Source organism: Myotis nattereri, assembly GCF_964212035.1.
Source record: "Myotis nattereri genome assembly, chromosome: 13".
Lineage (NCBI taxonomy): Eukaryota > Metazoa > Chordata > Mammalia > Chiroptera > Vespertilionidae > Myotis > Myotis nattereri.
In genome coordinates, this window is record NC_138088.1 from 56,512,642 (window position 1) to 56,534,208 (window position 21,567).

General features: G+C 52.3%; 1 protein-coding gene across 1 annotated transcript in view; it reads right to left on the bottom strand.

Moving 5' to 3' along the window:
- The window catches only part of INPP5A (inositol polyphosphate-5-phosphatase A), a 140,152-nt gene that overhangs the window by 39,036 nt on the left and 79,549 nt on the right, over positions 1-21,567 (bottom strand). The window contains exons 5-7 of the mRNA XM_081104480.1: positions 16,817-16,880; positions 8,416-8,519; positions 1,654-1,706 (exon numbers count right to left, since the gene is read on the bottom strand). Coding sequence (XP_080960606.1) covers positions 1,654-1,706; positions 8,416-8,519; positions 16,817-16,880 — 221 coding nt within the window. The remainder of the gene's footprint in view (positions 1-1,653; positions 1,707-8,415; positions 8,520-16,816; positions 16,881-21,567) is intronic.

Sequence of the window (21,567 nt, forward strand, 5' to 3'; positions counted from 1 at the left end):
AGCTGCCAATGAGCCAGGAAGAGCAGGAGTGGGAGGAGGCAGGAGAGGAGGGAGGAGGAGGGGGCTGAAAGAGAAGGAGGAAGGAGTGGAAGGTGGGGAGGGGGACGAAGGAAGGAGCAGTGGAGGAGGGAGGGGAGGGAGGGAGGGAGGGGATGAAGGGGATGAAGGAGAAGAGGAAGGAATGGAAGGTGGCGAGGGGTGAGAGGGATGAAGGAGGGAGGAGTGAAGGAGGGAGGGACGAGGAGGGAGAATGGGGATGAAGGAGAAGGAGGAAGGAGTGGAAAGGGGAGGGAGGGAAGAGGGGATGAAGGAGGAGGAGAAATGGAAGGGAGAAAGGGAGGGCAGGAAGGAGGGGGCCCTTCAAACTGAAAGGAGTGGAGGGAGGAGGCCTCAGCTCCCTCAGTCAGCAGGTGATTTGGCTCCAGGTGCCCACAGAGCTCACTGTCAGGGCCCCACGACTGGGGGTCACTATATGATTCATTTCACTTCCGTTAAGAAGCCCCCAAGATCATAGCCCAGGAAAGGCTGAGGGTTGCCCTGAAGCCTCAGCTTCTGCAAGGCTGTGGTGAGGCAGTCAGCCCCCACCCCACAGTCACCTGCAGGGCCGAGACCACCAGGCCCCAAACCCAGTGGGACAGGACTGACCACGGAGACGGAGGGTAGAGAACTCGGCCTCTCCTGCAGGGGCAGATGACCCCCACCCCGGCTCCTGGTGCCCTCATCAGCCCTCCCTCATACCGCAGCCTGTGTGGCCCTCAGCAAAGGGAGGAAATGGTGACTGCCACTCCCTGGATTAGGTCACAAAGACTGCAGCTCTGTTTGGGGCTCCCCACCTCTCTGGGCCCCCTGCTCCAGAGAACACCAGACCTAAGCAGCCAAAGGGAGGGGCCATGTGCAAATAGCAGGGCGGCTGAGGACCTGCTGCTCCATCCAACTTGTGGTCACTGGCAGACTCTGGCCGCCTGATGGGCACTCCAGAGTCAGGTGGGGGACACGGGCTCCAGCTCCAGAGCCGACCCCAGCTGTGCCTTGCCCCACATTCTGTCCACACCAGTGGGGTGCACACTCTTGGCCTGCACAAGCCCATCAGTAGCATTTAAGGTGACACCCCGCTAAGACCTCTCACTCAGTTCAGACTATGGCCCTCTGACCCCGGCACCCCCAGGAGAACACACATTAGGGTGAGCAGTGCTGGCCTTCACAGCCAGGGGTCTGAGGTTTCCTGCTGAGCCACTGAGAGCTGCCACCTGCAGGAAGGCCCAGCCTGGGTCGCTGGGTGAGGGGTTCTATTGCTGCCATGCCCCAAACCCCTCAGGACATGCTGTGGGGCCGCCTTCAATGTGGCCGCAGCGAGGCACAGAGCTGGGGGGGGGGGGGGGTGGAGGTGGGGTGGGGTGGGGCTGCCAGGAGGAGCAGGGCTGCTCACATCACAGCCATGGGAGGAGGCAGCAGGGCTTTCAGGGACCGGGAGACAATACTCCGTGTCACACAGTCACTGACAGCAAAAAGCGCCACAGAGCAGGGGTGCAGGTCAGGCGGCTGGGACTCGGGGCGGCACAGCCTTTGAGGGACGTTCAACACACCCGACTTGTGCAAAACACAAAACGGGGAACTCCATGAAGCAGAGACGAACAGTCAACACGCGGAACATACCAGTCTGCGACGCACCATCTTGTCCGAACAAAGCCTTTTCTTGACCATTTGCACTGAAAAATAAACAGGTCACGCAGGTGAGTGGGAAAAGAGGAAGGAGGGAGGCAGCGACTCACACGCATGCATCAGAGGCTTCTCAGTCAGAGAACACGCTAACCTTTCAGCTCACAAGGGCTGAGATGCCACTTCCCGTGCAGGCCAAGTGCACGCACACGGCTCAGCACGCAGGAGAGCAGGTACAAACACGCACGGCCACCACCATCTGTTAAAACCCCTCCCCAGCCCCGAGAGAGCTACTAGGAAACCAGGTGGGCCCAGGTCAAATGAGGGTGCGCTGCTGGCCATGCACACCTGAGCAGCGTACCACAAAGATATCCTGGACGCTGGGCCCACGAAGGCCCCTCTGAGAGCTGCTCCCTTGCGGCACCAACTTGGGGCCTGGACCTGCCTTGGGAGAGCCGATCATCAGAGGAGGCCGGCTAAGCAAAGAACCACGCTCACCTCTGCTTCATTCTCCCTCCCTCCAGGTCACCCTGTTGGAGAAGCTGGGGACAAAAGTCACTGGTGCCCCACATTCCTCCCTTGTTGGTTCCTGACCTGGGGGAGGGGGGGCATGGGGTATGTGGGGGCGGGTCCCACACTGCCTTGCACAGCTGCTGTCAATCTCAGGTCAGAGACCCATGGTATGGAACCTGCGTGGTCCACTCGTGCCTAGGCAGGGCAAGGGAGGGTGGATGCAGCTGCGATGACGGAAATATGTGTCACTGCCCATGCGGGAGCCAGTGGTCACCCAGGGTCGCTCAGCACTGAAAATGCTGCCATTTTACCTGAATGAATTTTAATTTAAATAGAACACTCAACAGGGTCGCTTCACAGCTTAAGCAGTTGGGGGAGTGGGGCTCCTGCCAGCACCCCTTACAAGTTCCCAGGAGACACGGGAGACTTTGCTCAGTCCTCAGCTCACAAACACCAAGTTAAAAGGTGTGGATAAGGCTGTCCGTTCCCTCCAATACTCCCAGCAGGAGCGCAGGGCCTGGTGCACAGTCACCTGGGTCAACTGAGGGACAGAGCAGGGGGAGGAGGTGTGCCCCAGGGTCAGGCAATGGTGGGAGGCCAGGACTCCGTCCGTGTCTGTGGGCCTGGGCTTACAGGGACGAAGGTAAGTACATGGGAATCAAAGGCGGTGGTGTTGAAGTGCTCCCTGCGTGAGCGCAGGGCCCAGACTCTGCAGTGATTGACTTCATGTAACAAATAACTCAGTGCCTGGCTCTCCTGCCACCCCACAGCCCCTGTAGCTACTGTCCCACCGATTTCCTTACTTCCCCTACCAACCAAACTTCACACGCGACATCTAAACACAGGCTCCCGATTCTTCCATGACAGCCCTCTGCCCAGAGCCCTCTCTTCAACCCTAAATCGTGTGTCTCTTGGCTATGTTCTAGATCAGTGGCTCTCAACCTTCTGGCCCTTTAAATACAATTCCTCATGTTGTGACCGAACCATAAAATTATTTTTGTTGCTATTTCATAACTGTAATGTTGCAACTGTTATGAATCGTAATGTAAATATCTGATATGCAGGATGGTCTTAGGCGACCCCTGTGAAAGGGTCATTCAACCACCAAAGGGATCGCGACCCACAGGTTGAGAACCGCTGTTCTAGATGAACTCATTAATAATCCCTCTGAGTCACCGATTTGACCAGATCTGGTTTAGAATCTTATTTTCAGTGACTGTGTCAGGTGCTGAAGCAGCGTCTGTGAGCACCACCCAGCCCCACATGCCTGCCTGCAGGGCAGCAGCCTGTGCCCAGGGACTGACAGGCCAGCGCCTGAAGCTCAGAGGCGTATTCAATCCTCACATCAGCCACAGGAAGGGCACCGCCAGTGCCCATGTTACAGACTGGGAAACTGAGACTTGGAGGTTAAGAACTGTGCTCAAGGTCACAGAGCGAGTGAGTGGGAGAAGCCAGAATCGGGAATTCGGTGGCTGGTGCTCTCACCCCACCCCACCCCACCCCACCCCACCCCGGGCAGGAGTCAGCTGGGATGTGGGTGGGGACAGAGCCATATTGACCTGGTGGGGCCCACGTCTCCTAGTGTCAGAGCAGAGACAGGCGCATCTTTCCAGAACAGAACCGCCACCTTGCTCGGTAGGGAGAGGGGCCTTGACAGGCACCCACTGTCTGACTGGCCCCTCCTGGAGAGCCGGCAATTCACCTTCTACCCCAGGCCGCTCCTTCTGTCTCAGTGGGAGGGCAGGCCCTGGGCAGCAGAAAACTGCCCTTCCTGGCGGGGATGTGTAACTCAGCGGTGACCCTGCGAGGCTGTTCCTAACCCCTGGCTCCTGCACCCAGAGGCTCCAGCTGGCTGCCCCTCCTCCTTCTCGCCTCCTCCCCTCCCCGCCCCTCCTCTGACTCTGGACCTAACTCTGGAATGTGGGGACACCTCAAGGACATGGCCTCCAGCCTCCATCACTTCTCGGAATGGGAGTCAGTCTGAAGCCAGGCTGTGTGCTAATCTTTCTGGTCACTGGCCACCCTCTGAGATCCCACCGAGGGCTCCAGGTGATGGTGGATGGGGACAGCAGCGGCTGGGGCGGACGGGGACAGCAGCGGCTGGGGCGGACGGGGACAGCACTGGCTGGGGCGGACGGGGACAGCAGTGGCTGGGCGGACGGGGACAGCAGTGGCTGGGGCGGACGGGGGCAGCACTGGCTGGGGCGGACGGGGACAGCACTGGCTGGGCGGACGGGGACAGCAGTGGCTGGGGCGGACGGGGGCAGCGGCGGCTGGGGCGGACGGGGGCTGGGGCGGACGGGGACAGCACTGGCTGGGGTGATAAACTTCGAGGTTATCATCACGAAGTGAAAGCCACGTCATGCCCGGGCGGGGAGTGGGGGCTGCCACGTCGTTCACCTTACAATATTAAGTCTCTGCTCAGATCCCCTGTTAATAGGATTCCTTTAGGCAGCAGATGGATGGCAAATACAGGCGGTTTCATCTACTAAAAGACGGCATAAATCACCAGTGAGAAAGGGAGGCTGCGGGAAGGCTCTCGCCACACAGCCTCCCTGTGAAAGGCCCGCTTCGGAGCATTAGTGAAATTAATTCATCTTTCATAAGAGCCAGGAGCAGGCCTGTGATCTATGGTAACAACCAATTTCTCACTACGGGCAAGAGGAAAAAAATGCCTCGGCCCTGATCGACTACACAAATCCGCTTTTTAAAAATGGTCTCACATTATCTGGAGTGCTGCTCCCAGAGGCAGCATCTGAGAGTCATGCTGAGCCAAAGCCGCCATAAATCAGCAGGGAAAGTTTTGTGAGCTTGATATGCAGGGGCTGTAATTATTTGGAATTGCCTCCATCATGGTAATTACATTTAGATTATCCTTAAGTGATGGTAATAAAAGAAACGGAAATCCGTCTTAAACTAATTCCCTCCCCCAAAATGTGTTCAAATAAAGCGGAGAGACTGGCCTGAAGGCACAGAACAGGGAGGAGCAGGCGACAGCTGCTGCCACAGCACGTGCCTCCCCACACCAGCCACGCTGACGTGGCGCCCAGGTACCTGACCAGGACGTACCACCTTCCACTGAAGACGAAGAGCCGATGGACGCCTTGCACACCTCAAAGTGCCTCGTCACTCACAGGACCTTGGAGGTGCCGGCGCTCTCAGTAAGATTTCCCTTCAGCCACTTTAAGGGACTCACATGGTCCCGGAGGCAACTCGCTTCTGGAAATGGTGTGACTTCATCTCCAGAGATTCCCATCTGAGACGAGCGCTGAGCCAGTTTCTCATGTGGCAACGTCATATCCAAGGAAACAACCACAGCCAGCCTGCAAAGCCAGTGCTTGGGTATGGCGGTCCCCTTGTCCCGGCAACATGCTGCTCTACAGTGGAGAGATTGGGGTGCACCCCGTGACGGTGTGGCCACCCTGTAGGTGCGGCAGTGTGGTCACCTGGGGCCAGGTCTGCTAAGCACAGGCTTCAGGCTTGGACCCAGGCCACTTGTCCCAGGGGAGGGAGGCAGCCCCTTGCTGTCTGTCCCTAGGGAGCCATGCTGGCACCTTGGGAACAGTACCCTGAACCTGGGCATCAAGGCCAACGGCCACGCCCCACCCCACCAGGGTGTCCTCTCTCAGGGATATTCAAGAAGTGGGATGCCACAGCTGAGGTCCCCAGACCTTGCCCCCCATCCACACCATCAGCCTGAGCTCTGGCCTCTACTCCCCGAGCCTGGGCCATGGAGGGAGGGGAAACGGGAGCCCTGACAGATGTGCTGAGCCTGGGAGCAAGTCCTGAGCGCCTGGAGACTTCTCCATAGGAACCTGGCTCCTCAGGGGAGCCACCTACCAAGGCATGCACTGCCTCAGCCTCCCCTTCCTCTGTCCACCAACACATGGTGACCGTCACAGAAGCCCCTTCTTCAGAGAGCATCGCCGCTCACAGATGACAGACACTGGCAGCCTCTGGTGACCCCATTTCTAAGGATGAAGATGCAGTGAGAGTCGCCAACAAGCGACAAGAGACCCCAGGGGGACCATGTGAGTCCTGGGGGGGGGGGGCGGGGGCCGCATGCTGGGGTCCATCACAAGCTGGGTATCAGGGTGCATCCTGTTCCGCGTGTGAGTGGGAATAGCGTCCCTGATACTGAGAGGCTGCTATGTGGGGAGTGGCCTGGAGAAGCACCTGCCTCGTGGGATCAGGCACTTGGGCTGACCCAGGTACCAGCAGGCGCCCATGCCCTGGAGGCTGGGAAGAGAGAAGAGCTGAGCTCCGGGGGACAGACAGAGCCAAGCCCAATTCCTCTTCAGTCTGGAGGCTGGCACCTGCCGGCCACTCCTTTCCATCTTCCAGCATTTGTAACAGTTCAAAACTTTAAAGTTGCATATAAAGAATTTGAACTACTTGAGGTGGGGAGGCAGGGGCTTAAGGCCTCCCCAACACTGGCTGCAATTGTTACCACATCAGCCCCCTGTCTAGCACTGCCCACTGCCATCACAGGATCACTCTGGCCAGCCCCGTTGCCCAGCCCCAGCACTGACCTGGGCATGGCCAGCTCATGGGCACCTCTGTCAGCCCTACCTCCCCTCCCAGGTCTCCTCTGGGGAACCTCAGCTACCCTAGGTGGGGTGAGTGCCCCTCTGGGCTGAGACTGGACCTCAGGATTAGAACAGAAGAGCTAGGACAACCCAGGTCCCAACAGCCTCACATGGCCAGTGGTGCCTGTAACCAAGACAGAGAGGGGCTCGGGGCTTCCCACCTGTGGGTGTTGGGTCAGGACCTTGGACACTGCCAAGCATGTCCAGCTCGGCGCTGAGCCCCAACTACCCTAGGGGCCCTGGCCAAGCTCGTTCTCCTGCTGTGAGGAGGCCGAGGCCCCACCTGTGCCGCTGTGGCCCCTGGTCACCCTCAGGCGAGGGCCACAGCCTGTGTGGGCCCCAACCCAGACTCCAGGTAAGCAAAGCTGGGTCTGGACTGGGACAGGGCCTGGAGCTTAGCAAAACTGGACTCTGAAACCAACTTCTTGCCCCTTGACATCTCCAAGGGAACCGTGGCCCCACCCTCTTGACAGGACTCACCACGGCCAACATTCAGGGAGGATCCCAGAAGTCACAGCATTGGCTGTGCTCATGGAAGGTCCAGAACTGAAGCTTCCACAGCTTTCCGGGCATGCCTTCCTCCAGCCTCAGGCGGAGCAGCCAGGCCAGGAGGCCGGGCCTCTGACACCCGTCCTTGGCTCAGGACAATGGATGAGGAAGCCGTGCCCTGGCGTGACAAGAGGGCCATCCTTTATGGAGGCAGCCACCATTCCTTCACTCCGGGCTCAGGTCATAAAACAAGTTAATAAAGTTGTGGCCTTGCTGAAGATCAGCTGGGAGTGCAGGTGGGGGTCTGCTGAGCAGCGGGCAGTCCTCACGCAGAAGGGACTGAAAGTAATCCTTCTTGCGGCTGAGCATACCTCTGTCAGGGAGGCGGGCGCCCAGGCCTCCATCTCGCCCCAAAGGCTTCAATCAGCACCACATCCGGCCCCAGTTAATAGGAGGTAAAGGACAGGTGACCAACTCTGGATCAACTCATGAGCGAGTGCACAGGATTAGGAGACTCCAAAGGGCTGCTTATAATGTCAAGTAAAGAAACAGGATCCGAAATTGTGTGTGCAGTGCAATCCGCATAAAAATAACACAACTACACAAGATGCAGTAAAACCCACAGGAAATATATCAGCATTTTCTGACTGAGTCTGAGCTGTGGGTGGTAAGTAATCCCACACTTTCCTTAACCCCTGATCTGTATGAAGCAGCCACTGCCTGGGACCGGGCTTTCGGCAGTTCCTCTCGCTGGCACACACCGAACTCGTGGGCAGGAACATGCCCCGTGTGTCACTGCCTGGCACACCATAGCTATGAAGGTCGAGTAGGTCACTGGCTAGACTGACCCGCTCACATGCCAGGCCAACCTGAACTGATAATCATTTTCCTGCATCATTGGGGACGGTTCCTCTGCCAGGAAATAAGGATTAAAAAATTTACCAGTTGTTTTAACAACAAACACTGCAGATTCTCTCAGCTCTTACCTAAGGCAACCCATGAACCCACGCACACTTCAGATCCTCCCAGAAAGAGAACATGGGAGCGTGGCAGCAGCGATGTGATCCCCACCATGATATGAAGACCCCATGTCCTAAATGTCCCTTCTCACGTGACCACCCTGAAAATTAAGTGCTTTGGGAGAAAGTGGCACGGGCTCCGGACGCACCTCGGGGAAGTAGTCCTGTGGGAACTTCTCTTTCTCCAGCATGGGCGTGCTCTCCAACGTGTCCGAGTAGATCTCCTTGCCAGTGACTTTTTTATACTTCTTAGCTAGAAAAGGGCAGATGAATGTTGTGAATAACCACGTCACTACATTCCATCCAAACAGCCACACCCCGTGGGGTCCCATGTCCCACCCGTGCAGACCTGTGGGGAGCAGGGAGTGATGAGGGGGACCCAGCAGGCTAGGTGCTCCCGGGGACACCGTGACTCGTAAATCGCCGGTCCGCCACCTGGAGTCTGACACTCCACTTCATTATCCACTAACACTCGCAGCCTGCAGATTTACAGGGGCTAATTGGCATCCTCCGTTAACACCGTGAGTATGTTTAAGAGGGCTGTGGAATTACCGTCCGCTCATACCTTAATACAAATTTATTTAATAACATCGATTCCCTCCACATCCAGCCAACATCACTCATGTGCAAGGACAAGGGGTTTTTATGTGAGATGGAGAGAGGAGGGCACACAGACCAAGCTTCTAGCTGCCTGCCCTTCACCTCACTGGACAAGGTGTCCTGCTGGGCCACCCCCACCTGGGCTGACCCCTGCAGCCAGGGCTTGGCCTGGTTCTCTCACATCAGAGCCTGGGGGCTTCTTTTCATGGATGGTAACCCCACGCCATGGTGGGGTCTGGTGAAGAAACGTATGAATCTGTTCCTCAAAAGTCTCAGGCCCGGGCTGGTGGAGGGCTGCCAGCCCCCGCTCAGGATGCCCTGTTGGGAGCGCGGCTGCACGTGGGCCCACCAAGACCACCACATGCAGACCCGCCACGAACGCAGCAGAGACCTGCGGGCCCGCATACATGCTCCTCTCTCCGGGAAGGCCCAACACAGGGGATGTCCCTGGGCTGTTAGGAGATTCCTGGAGGCCAACAATGACCAGTTCTGCTGTCCGAGTTCCGGGGGGTCGTGCTCCGAGCCCCACGAGCTGCTCGCATCTGTCGTTTCTGGAGCACCATCCCGCCCAGGGACCCACCGACATGGCAGAGCAGCAGGGATGAGACAGGAGGCAGGGACTTGGGGCAGCACTCCATGGAGAGTGAACCCCAGGCAAGAGCAAAGCACTAGGGGTGGGGACTCCGAGGGGCTAAAGCAGGAGCCTGGCTGCAACCTATACGAGGTGCTCAGTGACTTAGGGAACTCGGAACAGGACAGGTGGAAGGGAGCTGCTCCCCAAGCGCTGGGCTGTGCCCGCTGTGCCCTGCTCCTCTGATCTGGTTCCCAAACTATGGACATGCCCTCAGGGTGCTGGCTTTGAGGCTGGTCCCCCGAGGTCCTGCAGCGCATCACAATCCCCTTGGAAGGCATCAGAGGGAGATGGACCCAGTTAGCCAGAGGCTAGTGCCCGGGGCAGGTGGGCACAGGCCTGTGTGAGCAAACAAGGACCCGTCCATACCACCCGTTTGCCACTAGAATGCGCATGCCGTTTAATCACCGAAGCACTTACTGGAACCACCCATCCATCTCTGCAGAAGGACAACATTTATCAAACATCAGCCCCACGCAGCCGTCATCACTCTGAGGAGGTCGAAGGGAGACCTGCCCAGGTAGCGGACACAGGGGTGGGGACTAATGCCCAGGGGAGGACCAGTGTCCCACCAGCGATGTAGCAATGCTCACAGATTCTGCCTGTGCTGTGGGCTCCCTGATCCACCTCCCCCCAGGGCCTTTCCATGGCCTTGACCTCCCAGGAGCCCTGAGAACATGGACACGGACACGGACTTGGGACATGGAAATGAGACACGAGAGTGGACCTGGGCACAGGACACAAACACAGGACGTTGTCTGGGCCTCTTGGGACATGGCAGGGGAAACAGAGCCTCCAAGTGTGGGCCCAGGGAGAGGCCGAGCATGGGGTTGATGGAAGAGCCGGAAGGGCAGGGAAGGAGGAAGGGGAACTCTGTCAGGGCAGGGAGAGGGCCTGTTGGAGAAATGAGCACCAGCAGCAAGGACGGGAAACGGGAGCCTGGCCCCAGGCAGGGCTGAGCCTCGGCCGGTCTGGGGGAGTGACGGGTCTCGAAGCTCCAGCCCTGGCAGCAGCTCTGCCCTCTGTCCAGATCTAAGGGGCGTTCCTGCTCCTCCCAGACAGTCACCTGCACAGTGACACAGCCGCTACTGTCACGGCTGGGAGGGCTGGCCACAGGGTCTGGGACCTCGCTGACCTGGGTGGCACTGTGCACATGCCAGCACCAAACACATGCACGCCGTTCCTCACCCATGAGGAGCCCAGCCACACGCTGCTCTTTCCTGAGGCTCCTCGGCTAACAGCCAGGGCACAGCTCACCTGTCTCTGAGGATAAGGAAGAACATTCTTTCTCTATGTCTGTTCAGGTGCAGGACGACTCCTGGCAAAGCTCAAGCCATCACAGCAGCCACCAGGACCGCCAGTCCATGCTTTAGGGGACGGACGCCTGGGGGTGTCTGTCTAGTGGCCGTCTGCCTGGAACTCAGTTTTGGAGGAGCCCTGCACTGAACAGACTTCAAAAGACTATTGTATTGTATTTAACCTTGGTCCTACAACCTTGCTTATTAGTTTTGTTGTTGTTGATTCCTTGGGGTTTTCTACAGAGATAATCATGTCATCTGAGACGAAGGCAATTTTTTTGCTCGCCCTCCAATCAATAAGCCTTTTATTTCATTTTCTTGTCTTACTGCATTAGCCGATATGCCAGTATGACTTTGAAGACCTATGGTGAGAGGGGTTGCTTTTCTGCATCTATCAATATGACCATGTGACTTGTTAGCCTGTTGGTGTGGTAGATTACATTCATTTATTTCTGAATGTTGAACCAGCCTGGAATAAATATCAACTGGTCATTGTGTATAATTTTTCTTCTACCTTGTTGGATTCTAGTTGCTAATTTATGTTTAGAATATCTACACTTTATATTCATGATAGATATTGGTCTGTAGTTTTCCCTTTTTGTAATGTTTCTATCTGGTTTTGGTATTAGGGTAATGCTGGCCTCATAGAATGAGTTAGGAAGTATTTCCTTCTATTATCTGGAGGAGATAGTTGAGAATTGGTATGATTTCTTCTCTAAATGTTTGGTTGAATTCACCAGTGAAGGCATCTGAGCCTAATGCTTTCTTTTTTAAAGGTTATTAATTATTGATTCCATTTCTCTAATACATAAAGACCTATTCAGATTATCTAGTCCTCTTTGTATGAGTTTTGGTAGATTGTATATTTAAAAGAACCGGTCCATTTAAGTTATCAAATTTATAGGCATAGACTAGTGCATAAGATACCTTTATTATCCTTTAATGTCTATAGATCAGTAGTGATGGTTCCTCTCTCAATTCTAATACTAGTAATTTGTCTTGTTTTCATTGGTTAGCTGGCTAGAGGTTTACCAATTTTATTGATCTTTTCAAAGAACCAACTTCTGGTTTTGTTGATTTTCTTTATTGAGCTCCTGTTTTCAATTTCATTGATTTATGCTCTAATGTTTATCATTTCTTTTCTTACGCCTACTTTGGATTTAATTTGCTCTTCTTCTGGTTTCCTAAGGCAGAAGCTTAGATTATTGATTCTACATCTTTTTTTTTTTTAATATATGCACTTGCTGCTACCAATGCATTGCTTTCACTACATCCTACAATTTTGGTAAGTCGTGTTTTCACTTTCATTTAGTTAAAAATATTTTTTAAATTTCCGAGACTTCTTCTTTGACCCACTATGTTATTTAGAAGTGAGACGTTTAATATCCTACATATTTGGGGGTTTTCCAGTTATCTTTCTGTTATCGATTTCTAGCTTAATACCATTGTGGGCTGTGTTTTCTTTTAAATTTGTTGAGGTGTATTTTACAGACTAGAATGTGGTCTGTCTTGGTGAGTATTCCGGCTGACTTGAGAAGAATGCATTGTGCTGTTGTTGAACGGATTATTCTATAAATGTCCATTAGACCAGGTGATTGATGGTGCTGCTGAGTTCAACTCTGTCCTCACTGACAGCCTGCCTGCTGGGCTGTCCATCTGTGAGTGAGGGGTGTTCCAGTCTCCAGCTATGAGAGTGGACCCATATGGTTCTTGTTGCAGTTCTACCAGTTTTTGCTTCATGTATTGGATGCTCTGTTAGGTGTATATACATTCAGGATTGTCATGTCTTTTTAGAGAATTAATCCATTTACCATGATGTAATGCCCCTCTTTATCCCTGATAACTTTCTGTGCTCTGAAGTCTGTTCTGTCTGAAGTTCATAGCTACTCTGCTTTCTTTTCATTAAGTGTGTTAGCAGAGTTTATCTATTTTTATCCTTCCTTTACTTTTATCTATCATCTATCTATCTATCTATCTATCTAAGTGGGTTTCCAGTAGACTATAGTTGGATCTTGTTCTTTTTTTTTTGAACCACTCTGACAGTCTGTCTTTTAATTGGTGTATTTAGACCATTAACATTTAAAGTAATTATTGATATAGTTGAACTCATACCTTCCATATTTATAGCTTTTCTATTTATGGCCTTTATTCTTTGTTTCTTTTTGTCTTCCACTCTTTTTCTGCCTTCTCTGGTTAAATTAAACATTTTATATGATTCCAATTTTTCTCTTCTTTTACTCTGAGTTATACTTCATTAAAGACATTTTAGTGGTTGTCAAAGAGTTTGCAATAATCATCTACAATGAATCCGAGTCCATTTTCAAATAACACTATACATCTTCACAAATAGTGCAGGTTCTTTATATCCAGTCATCCAATTCTCCCTACCAACCTTTATAACATTTCTATCACTCACTTCACTTATCTAATAGCTATTTGTCACCCAATATATTGTTGCTATAATACTTTGAACAAAAGTTATCTTTTAGATTAGTAAAGAATAAAAAATAAGATATTTTATTTTATCTTCATTTATTCCTTCTCTTACACTCTTTTTTTTTTTTTTTAACATAGTCCCAAGCTTCTGACCTGTATCACTTTTCTTTAGACCAAGAGCTCCTTTTAACATTTCTTGCAAGGCAGGACTACTGGAAGCAATCTCCCTCAACTCTGGTCTGTCTGAGAAAGTCTTTCTTTCTCCTTCATATTTTAGGGAGACTTTTGCTGAATACAGAATTCTAGGTTATTCCCCCATCCCCAAGAACTTAAGCACTTCACACCACACTCCTTGTGTGCATCGTTTCTAAAGAGAAGTGGATGTTAATTCTTCCCCTTGTTCCTTTAAGATCAGGTGTTCCCGCCCACCCCTTCCCTCTTCATCTTGGGTCTCTGAAGTTTGGATACAATCTGCTTAGGTGTAGACTTCCTGGTATTTATCCTACATGACACTCTCTGAGCTTTCAAGATCTGTGGCTTCGTGTCCATTATTACTTTTGGAAAATTCTTGGCCAGCATTACTTCAAGTATTTCTTCTGTCCCTTTCTAATTTTTCCTGTTGGTATTCCCATTATGCTTACGTTACACCTTTTGTAGTTGTCCCACAGTTATTTTTTCCTTTTTTTTTATCCTCACCCAAGAATGTGCTGATTGATTTTTAGATATAGAGGATAAGAGAGAGAGATGATGTGAGAGAGAAATGTCAATCTGTTGTCTCCTGTATGCATGTGCCCCAACCGGGAATCAAACCCACAACCTTTTGGTGTACAGGATGATGCTTCCACCAATTGAGCCACCCAACCAGGGCCCCCATAGTTCTTAGACATCTGTCCTGGCTTTTTTTCTCTTTGCTTTTCCCAATTTGGAGCGTTTTCATTTTCCAGTTCACTGATTCTTTCCTCAGCAACATCCAGTCTGCTAAGCCCTGCAAAGGTACTCGTCACTCCTGTCATGGTATTTCTGATTTCCAGTTTTTCCTTTTTATTCTTCCTGAGGGTTTCCATCTTTCCTCTTATGTTACCCATCTGTTCTTGCATGTCCATTGTTTCATTAGATTCCTCAGCAAATTTATCTGTTATTTTTAATTCCCAGTCTGATGGTTCCAAATCTAGGCACTATCCAAGTCTGTGCATGCTTTTCTCTTCAGGGTGTATTTTTACCTTTTAGCATGCCTTATAGTTTTTGTTGAAAGCAGCACAAAAATAATTGGTAGGAGAAACTGAGGTAGACAGTCTTTTCATATGAGGCTGATGACCTGGTGAGGAGCGGGACAGTTTCCTGGGTGGTCAGAAGCTAAAACAACCTCCCGGGCCTTGTTCCTGTTTCCTCTGCTGTCATGGGCCCCTGTGAGAGCCCTTTGCAGAACTTCCCATCATAAGCCCTTGCTGGGATGCTGTGGTGTGAGGTTTGGGTGGAGGGAAAATGTTCTATAGTCTCCTGAGTAGGGCTCAGTCTCTCAGTCAGTATGTGCCCCTCACATGTGCTTCTCAGCACCCCGAAGCTGGTCCTCAGGCATTTCCCTCTCAAGCCAGCCCATGCGCGGCCTCCAGCACCTGGTCAACACCCTGCAGTGTCACCCAGAGGGGGCTGCAGTGACGGTCTCCACCCAGTAGCTCTGCTGCTCTGGGTCTGCCCGTCTCCAGCTTTGCGGCAGCGGTTTGCCCTGTGACCTTGCTTCTCCAAGGGACCTAAGAACAGTCGTCCAGTTGCAGTTTGTTTGGCTTTTCTTGTTGCGAGGACAGGGCTGACAACTTCCAAGATCTTCACATGTTGGACCAGAAACTGGAAGTCACTTTCATCCCTTTTCATCTGTACCTTTGGGAGTCTTAAAGTTTCTAAGTAGGTACTTATTTGTTAAAATTTGGGCTATTTTTTTTATAAAAGTGTATTCAAACTTTTCACAAATTCTGGATCGCTTTTTTCTTCCAATTCGAGGAAGAAGAGTGAGCCCCGAAGAGCAGGGCTGCGGATCAGGGGGCAGGCAGTGCCCCTGCCTGAGATGCCGGCCTCGCCCTGCACCCTGCACCCCGTGTCCCACATCTGCACCCATATCCGCACCCTTCCCCTGCTTCTCATACCCCATACCCACACCCAGCCCACATCCCATGCCTCACACCATGCCCTGCATCTGCATCCCGCACACTGTACTGCACCCCATACCTGGCACCCTGCGCCTACACCCACACCCCACCCTGCCGTGGGGAAGCAGTAGCACCCACTGTGCTAGGACACTGTGAGTGTTTTCAGAACTGACACATTCTCCTGATACACAGGAGAGCTCAGAGCATGTTCAATGCCTGTCACTATCACAGCACTTGTCACGGACAACGTGGAGGCCCGGGGTAAGGTTGTGCTGGAATCATGCATACATCCAACATACAGTTTTAAATACACTGTGGGCGCGCAGGTACTTTTCGACTGATCAGATTCCGTAGTAAAATATGTATGCAAATGGTTACTTAATGAAAGTACCAGTTCAATGATCGGCACATGTCCAAGCCTGTGGTGCCGGTGACCAGCATCACCCCACTCTGCCGCCAGTCCCACTGGGACCTCCTCACCACTCCCCTGTCAATGACAGGAAACACTGGTGCCAGTGCCCATGAAGACTGTAGTCAGAGCCAAGGTCACTGTGAGAAAGTTAGATGCTCATTTAAAAGCCTGTAGAGACTCCTACAGGCCAGTGAACCCCCGCTGGCCGAGTCCTGCTCTCAGCCAGAGCAGAGCACGGCTCGCGCCGTTTGGAGAGGACTGCTCTCCACTTCCTAAGGGGTGATCTGTCTCCCAAGTGAGCAAAGATAATGAATCGGAGACACTGACATAATTAGTGGCTCTCCACACTTATTACAACTTTAATGACATTTCAAATTAATGTGATCTGGCTCAATAGCCTAAATGGAGCTCTGCAGAATTTACACAGAACCCGGAGATGTAACACTGAGTGGAAGATAAAAGGACCAACATGCCCAATTGAACGGGCAATACTGAAATTTGTCAGATCTGGGGTAACGACCTCCAGTGCCCCAAGACACAGCGACAAGCCTGTGACATCAGAGGCAACTCCGGGAGACTCTTCCCAGCACAGCCAGGCTGTGCTGCCCAGTCAACATGGGACCACGTTTCCCACTTGGCCACAAACAGGCTCTCACGCGTCATTTGGGATAAGCCACCGTCTCGTTCTGTTCCCACTTTGCACATTTGATAGGGACACAGATGCAGACAGAGCCTTTCCCTTCTCTTCGGGCTCTACTGCAGGAGAGGCAGCGTGGCCTGCTGAGCCCTGCCCTGGGAGCAGAGGTGGGCGAGCGGGTGAGCTGGCTGGGCTAGGAGGGCGCAGGCCAGCTGTCTTGATTTTAGTGCAGCCAGAAAGCCAGGTTTCATACGAGGTCTCTCGTTAGTGACTGCCAGTAATGACTCAAACCGAGACCACGCCAGATCCTCACAGGATCACCGGGCGGGGGGTGGCGAGTCTGCTAAGACAGGAAAGCCCAGAAGGATTCTGGACAATTGACATCATAGTCTTACCTTTGAAGTCAAACTGGTAGATGTTTTTTAAGGATTCGTGAAGAAAATAAAAGCTTCCTAGAGCCTGTAGAGCAAAAGAGAGATCAGGTGAGAGACCTGCAGGAGGATATTTCTAACACAGTCCAGAGTGACGAACAAAATGCTCTGAACTAGAATTAAAGGTGAGCTCCTTGTAACTCAATCACATCATGGAGATCTGCACTATTCATGGGTGACCCTCCGATACCCGAACACCAGGAGTCCCAGCCCAGGAGCCAGCTGCCAGCGGGATTTCCTCCAACAGAAGCGCCATCCGGGTGTCTCACTTCTGCCCCACCACGTAAGACAGACGCGGGGCACACGCGGCCTGTGGGCCAGGGAAACAGCAACAGCCTGCGCCCGTGCCACCTCACGGCCTGTCACCATCGCCCTTCCACAGGGTGTCTTCATTTGTTCAGGCAGAACGCACTTAGAAACAGCGTAAGGAAATAAATGTCACTGCAAACATTTAAACCAATACCTCATTAAATGTGATACAGCTGATATAAAATCATGAAGTTTACAACAAATAAATGGAAAATACATTGCCAATGCAGGGATGGAAACTGTAATTCATAGACTCGGAAAATCCATAATTAGCTGTAATGAATATTTAAAGTCAAAGTTCAGCTAACTTTTCCAATGTTTAACCTACTCTATCAATACGGTTCAGGGCCCTCATTTATCACAGCCGCGACGACGTCTGCATAGAAATGCGCCCGGGCCTGCTCTCCGGGTCCTCCGGCCACAGGACCTGTCAACAGTGTGTTTGACGCGTCTGAGAATATTGACTCCTTGCCTGTTTTGCTAAAAACAATTAAAATACTTTTTAACATATTTATAAACCTGACTGTCAAGAGTGCTTATGAATTCCCCGTTAAGCGCATTGCAGTCCGGCCACTGCAGGCAGGAGCCCTCCGCCCTCCTGCAGCGGTACCACCTCAGGGCATTGACAGTGGAGAAGTCAGCATCGCCCACAGCGCTGAGCCCCTGGGGTCTGGGGGGCTGGGAAAGGACCAGAAACAGAACTGGGCAGCCGCACAGGAGGTGCCAGCTCCATATGAACGTGGAATGTGAAAGGGGACTGTCTCTGAGATGGCTATGGCCTGGAGTCCCCACCCACCTGGGCATGGGCAGGAATCAGTGCCCACAGCAGATGAAACCCGCTCCTCAGGAGGCTCAGCAGCTGAACCAGGTCCTGGTGAAAACCAGTGTTGGCAAAGTGACTCAGCCAGTGCTGAGCCTCTATGGCAGACTGCTCCTGTGATGAGCGGTCGCACCCCGACCCCAGTTTGCTTTTGGAGGGGAGCCCTGATAGCGGCAGCGGGCTCTGCAAACAGCCGACTGGGACGACCATGGTGCAGAGTGCTCCGCATCCTGGGACAGAAAGCGACAGGCAGTGGCAAGACACCGGCTGTTGGGGTCCCCATCGCCCTGACAAGGCCACTGCACACAGGCATGGGCAGGACAGAACACAGCTCCTCGTCAGAAACGCCTCCATCACTCTTTATTTGCAAACAGATCCAACGCCCAGTGATCGATCACTTCCGCAATTGGGTTGGCAGCCAAAGTACATACCATTAACCTGCGGCCTCCCCATCCGGCTCACTTGTTCATGAGACAGAATTCCTGACACTCAAATCAAGTCGACTTAGCAGGAAAGGGCACACGGGAACACATTTTTCTTCTCCAGATATCACGAAAGCGGAAAACATAGAAGGGCTTCTCACATATGAGCCAAAGGTGGAGTCCCCACCCACCTGGTGGGAAAGGCCGCTTTCACCTGTGTCGCCAACATCCTTGTGAAAATGTCACCACTGCCCTCGTCAATGTGGCTCAGTCGGTTGGGTGTCACCATCCCATGAACCAGGAGGTCACGGTTAAATTCCCGGTCAGGGCACATGCTCGAGTTGTGGGCGCGATCCCCAGTAGGGGGCGTGCAGGAGGCAGCCAATTGATGTTTCTCTTTCACATGGATGTTTCTCTCTCTCCCTCTCCTTTCCCCTTTCTCTGAAATCAATAAAAACATATAAAAATGAAAATGTCGCCACTGCGCATTCCTAAGAGCACCAGGTCTGAGCTCCCAGGAGCCTGCAGAGCGCTGCAGAAGGAGCATTCCCGCTAAGAGGAACAGGCCACCGCCTGTCCCTCCCGAGGGACCTGGGCCTGGGGCTCCCGTGAAGCCAGTTACATCGCAGGCTGTGTGTCTGACAGCCACCAGCTGTGAACCTCCTTCCTACACTTGTCTCCTCTGTGAGACGGGAGAAATGCTGAGACATGCAGGCTCACGTGACCTAAGAGCACTGAGGACTCAGTACTGGGAGATGGGGTGCATCCCATGAACCTCCACCCCACGATTTCACAGCTAGTTTATTCCCAGGTAGTACTTGTGCAAACACACACAACACACACACACACACACACACACACGCATACACACACAGTGATGGCTCTCAGAGAAGCGGGGACTCTCAGGAGATATGCTCTAACCAACTTAGCCACCTAGCCAGGGCTGTAACTTTAGTTTTTTAAATGCTACACAATAACCCAACATGCCAAAATATTGTAATTTATTTATCCATTCTTCTGTTGGACATGAAAACTGTTTCCAATGTATTTGCTATTACAACAGATGCTACAGTGAACATCCTCACACGCACCATGTCCTTGGGCACACATATGCATGTATATATCACATGTGTGTGCATGTAATGACATGCAGTTGGAGTTGCATCTTGGGTCACGGTGGATATGCACTTTCAACATAGGTGTCACCAGGTTGCCATGACGACCCACCCTCCCCCAGCAGTGTGGAGCAGTGCTGATGTGCTACATACTTGCTAAGACCTGGTGCCACTTTGACCTTTGCCAATTGCATGTGTGTGAAATTATACATTGTTGTTGTTTCAACTTGCATTTTCATTATATTAGTTGAGCATCTCTTTTTAAGAGTGTTGGCATTTTAAGTTTCTCCTGTGAATTTCTTGTTTACATCTTTTGTCCATTTTTCTATTGATCTTTTTCTCATTTGGTAGGTTAAATTTTTCAACATAATCTGGATTTCTCTACTAGAGGCCCGATGCATGGAATTCGTGCAAGGGGCTCGGCCCTTGCAGCCCCGGCTGTCTTCTTTTCTGGGAGGGGAGGGAGGCTCCTCCAGGATGGTCTCGTCACCTCTGAGTCCCCAGCATAATGCTTGGTGCACGGCAGGAGCTAGAGTCCTAGTTAGATGACAGCGGTGTGGAGACGCAGGACACCCCCAGGAGTGACTGGCTAAGGTGCTCAGGAGCTAATGTGCAGCACTGTCTACTCAGGGTTTAAAGGACAACCTAATGCATCGCTTTATTCCAAGCAGCTGAACACGACTGCAAAAAATCACACACTTTACCAAGAGGAGGACCAACTCTTTCACGAGTAAGTCCCAAGACTCCTGGTTTTAATAAAATTTAATAGATTGAGTAATAAATCAAAGCTAAGTTACTATCACTTTCATTAGATTATAAACAATAATAAATGAAACAAAGCTTTTGTTTAAATCAATGCAGCGCTTCATTGATCTCTCCCTGTATAATAAACTCACGGCCGGCCGGTCTAATGGGATGAGGCGGCATTCCTGTCCATCTCGCCCAGCCTTATCCAGAAGGGCAGCGTGTGGGAGAGGTCGCATTTAGCATGTCACTGTCATGAGGCTGCTCCGCCTCCCCGAGCAGCTTTGTAACCATTGAAAATGAGAGCTGACTTCTTTTACAAAGTACTGACTTTCCAATTTCAGCTTCTGGGCTAAACGTGAAATGACGGCACAAAGGTGTCCCCCCGTCTGACCCTCACCGCCCAGCCCTCTCCAGGCTGGCTGCCTGCTTGAGAGATGCACGTATAATTTCATTTTGTCTCCCGTCCAACAGCCGACATCAGAAGTTAATTAAATTGGTTGTCCATTGTGTTCATCTACTTACAAAGTTAATGATATCTGTTCCTGAATTAAAGAGCATTTTATACAGCGCGCACCATGGGAGCTGGCATGCGTACACCGGGGTGCTGAACCCTGTCACAGCCCTGGTTGTAGTGTCCCCAATTAGGCAGCCCAGCAAGGGGCCGGCAGAGCACAGCCACTGTGACAGGGAGGGTAAACATCCCAAGCACCAGCCACTTAATGTCCAGCGTGGCCCACGAGAAATCCAACAGATGAATGTGCCTGTTAACATTTTACATCACGGCAGTGAGGAGCAGCCATGGGGGGTGAGGCGGCCTTTACAGATGGGCTGCTGGGAAGGGGTGCCCCGGAGGGTGCTGATGGCCATGTGATGGGTGACGCCAGATTTGCAAACTGCAGGGGACACTCGCATCGTACCGTGTCTGGGGCGAGGTCACCCACTGGCTCAGGCACAGCCTTGCTGAGAACTGGCTCAGTTGTTCACAAATGGTCCCTGACATCCACTCCCCTGCCCTGGCAGGTGGCCGGAGGTCTCGCTGAATAAATGGCCCAAAGCGAGGTGGTGTGATGCGAGGGACAGTGACAGGTGCTTCATACAAAGGGTCAGCTTCTGAACACGGGCAATGTCAACAGGATGCCCTGACAAAGGGCTCGGGGAGGCACCGAGGGCCAGCGTTTCGCCAGGCCAGCAGGACGTGGGTGCTGCCATTGCCTGGGACTGAGGGTGGATAAGGAAGCATCCAGCTTCGTACACGTTGAGGTTGCAATGGCTGTAAAACACCACAGGGAGACATCAAAGGCA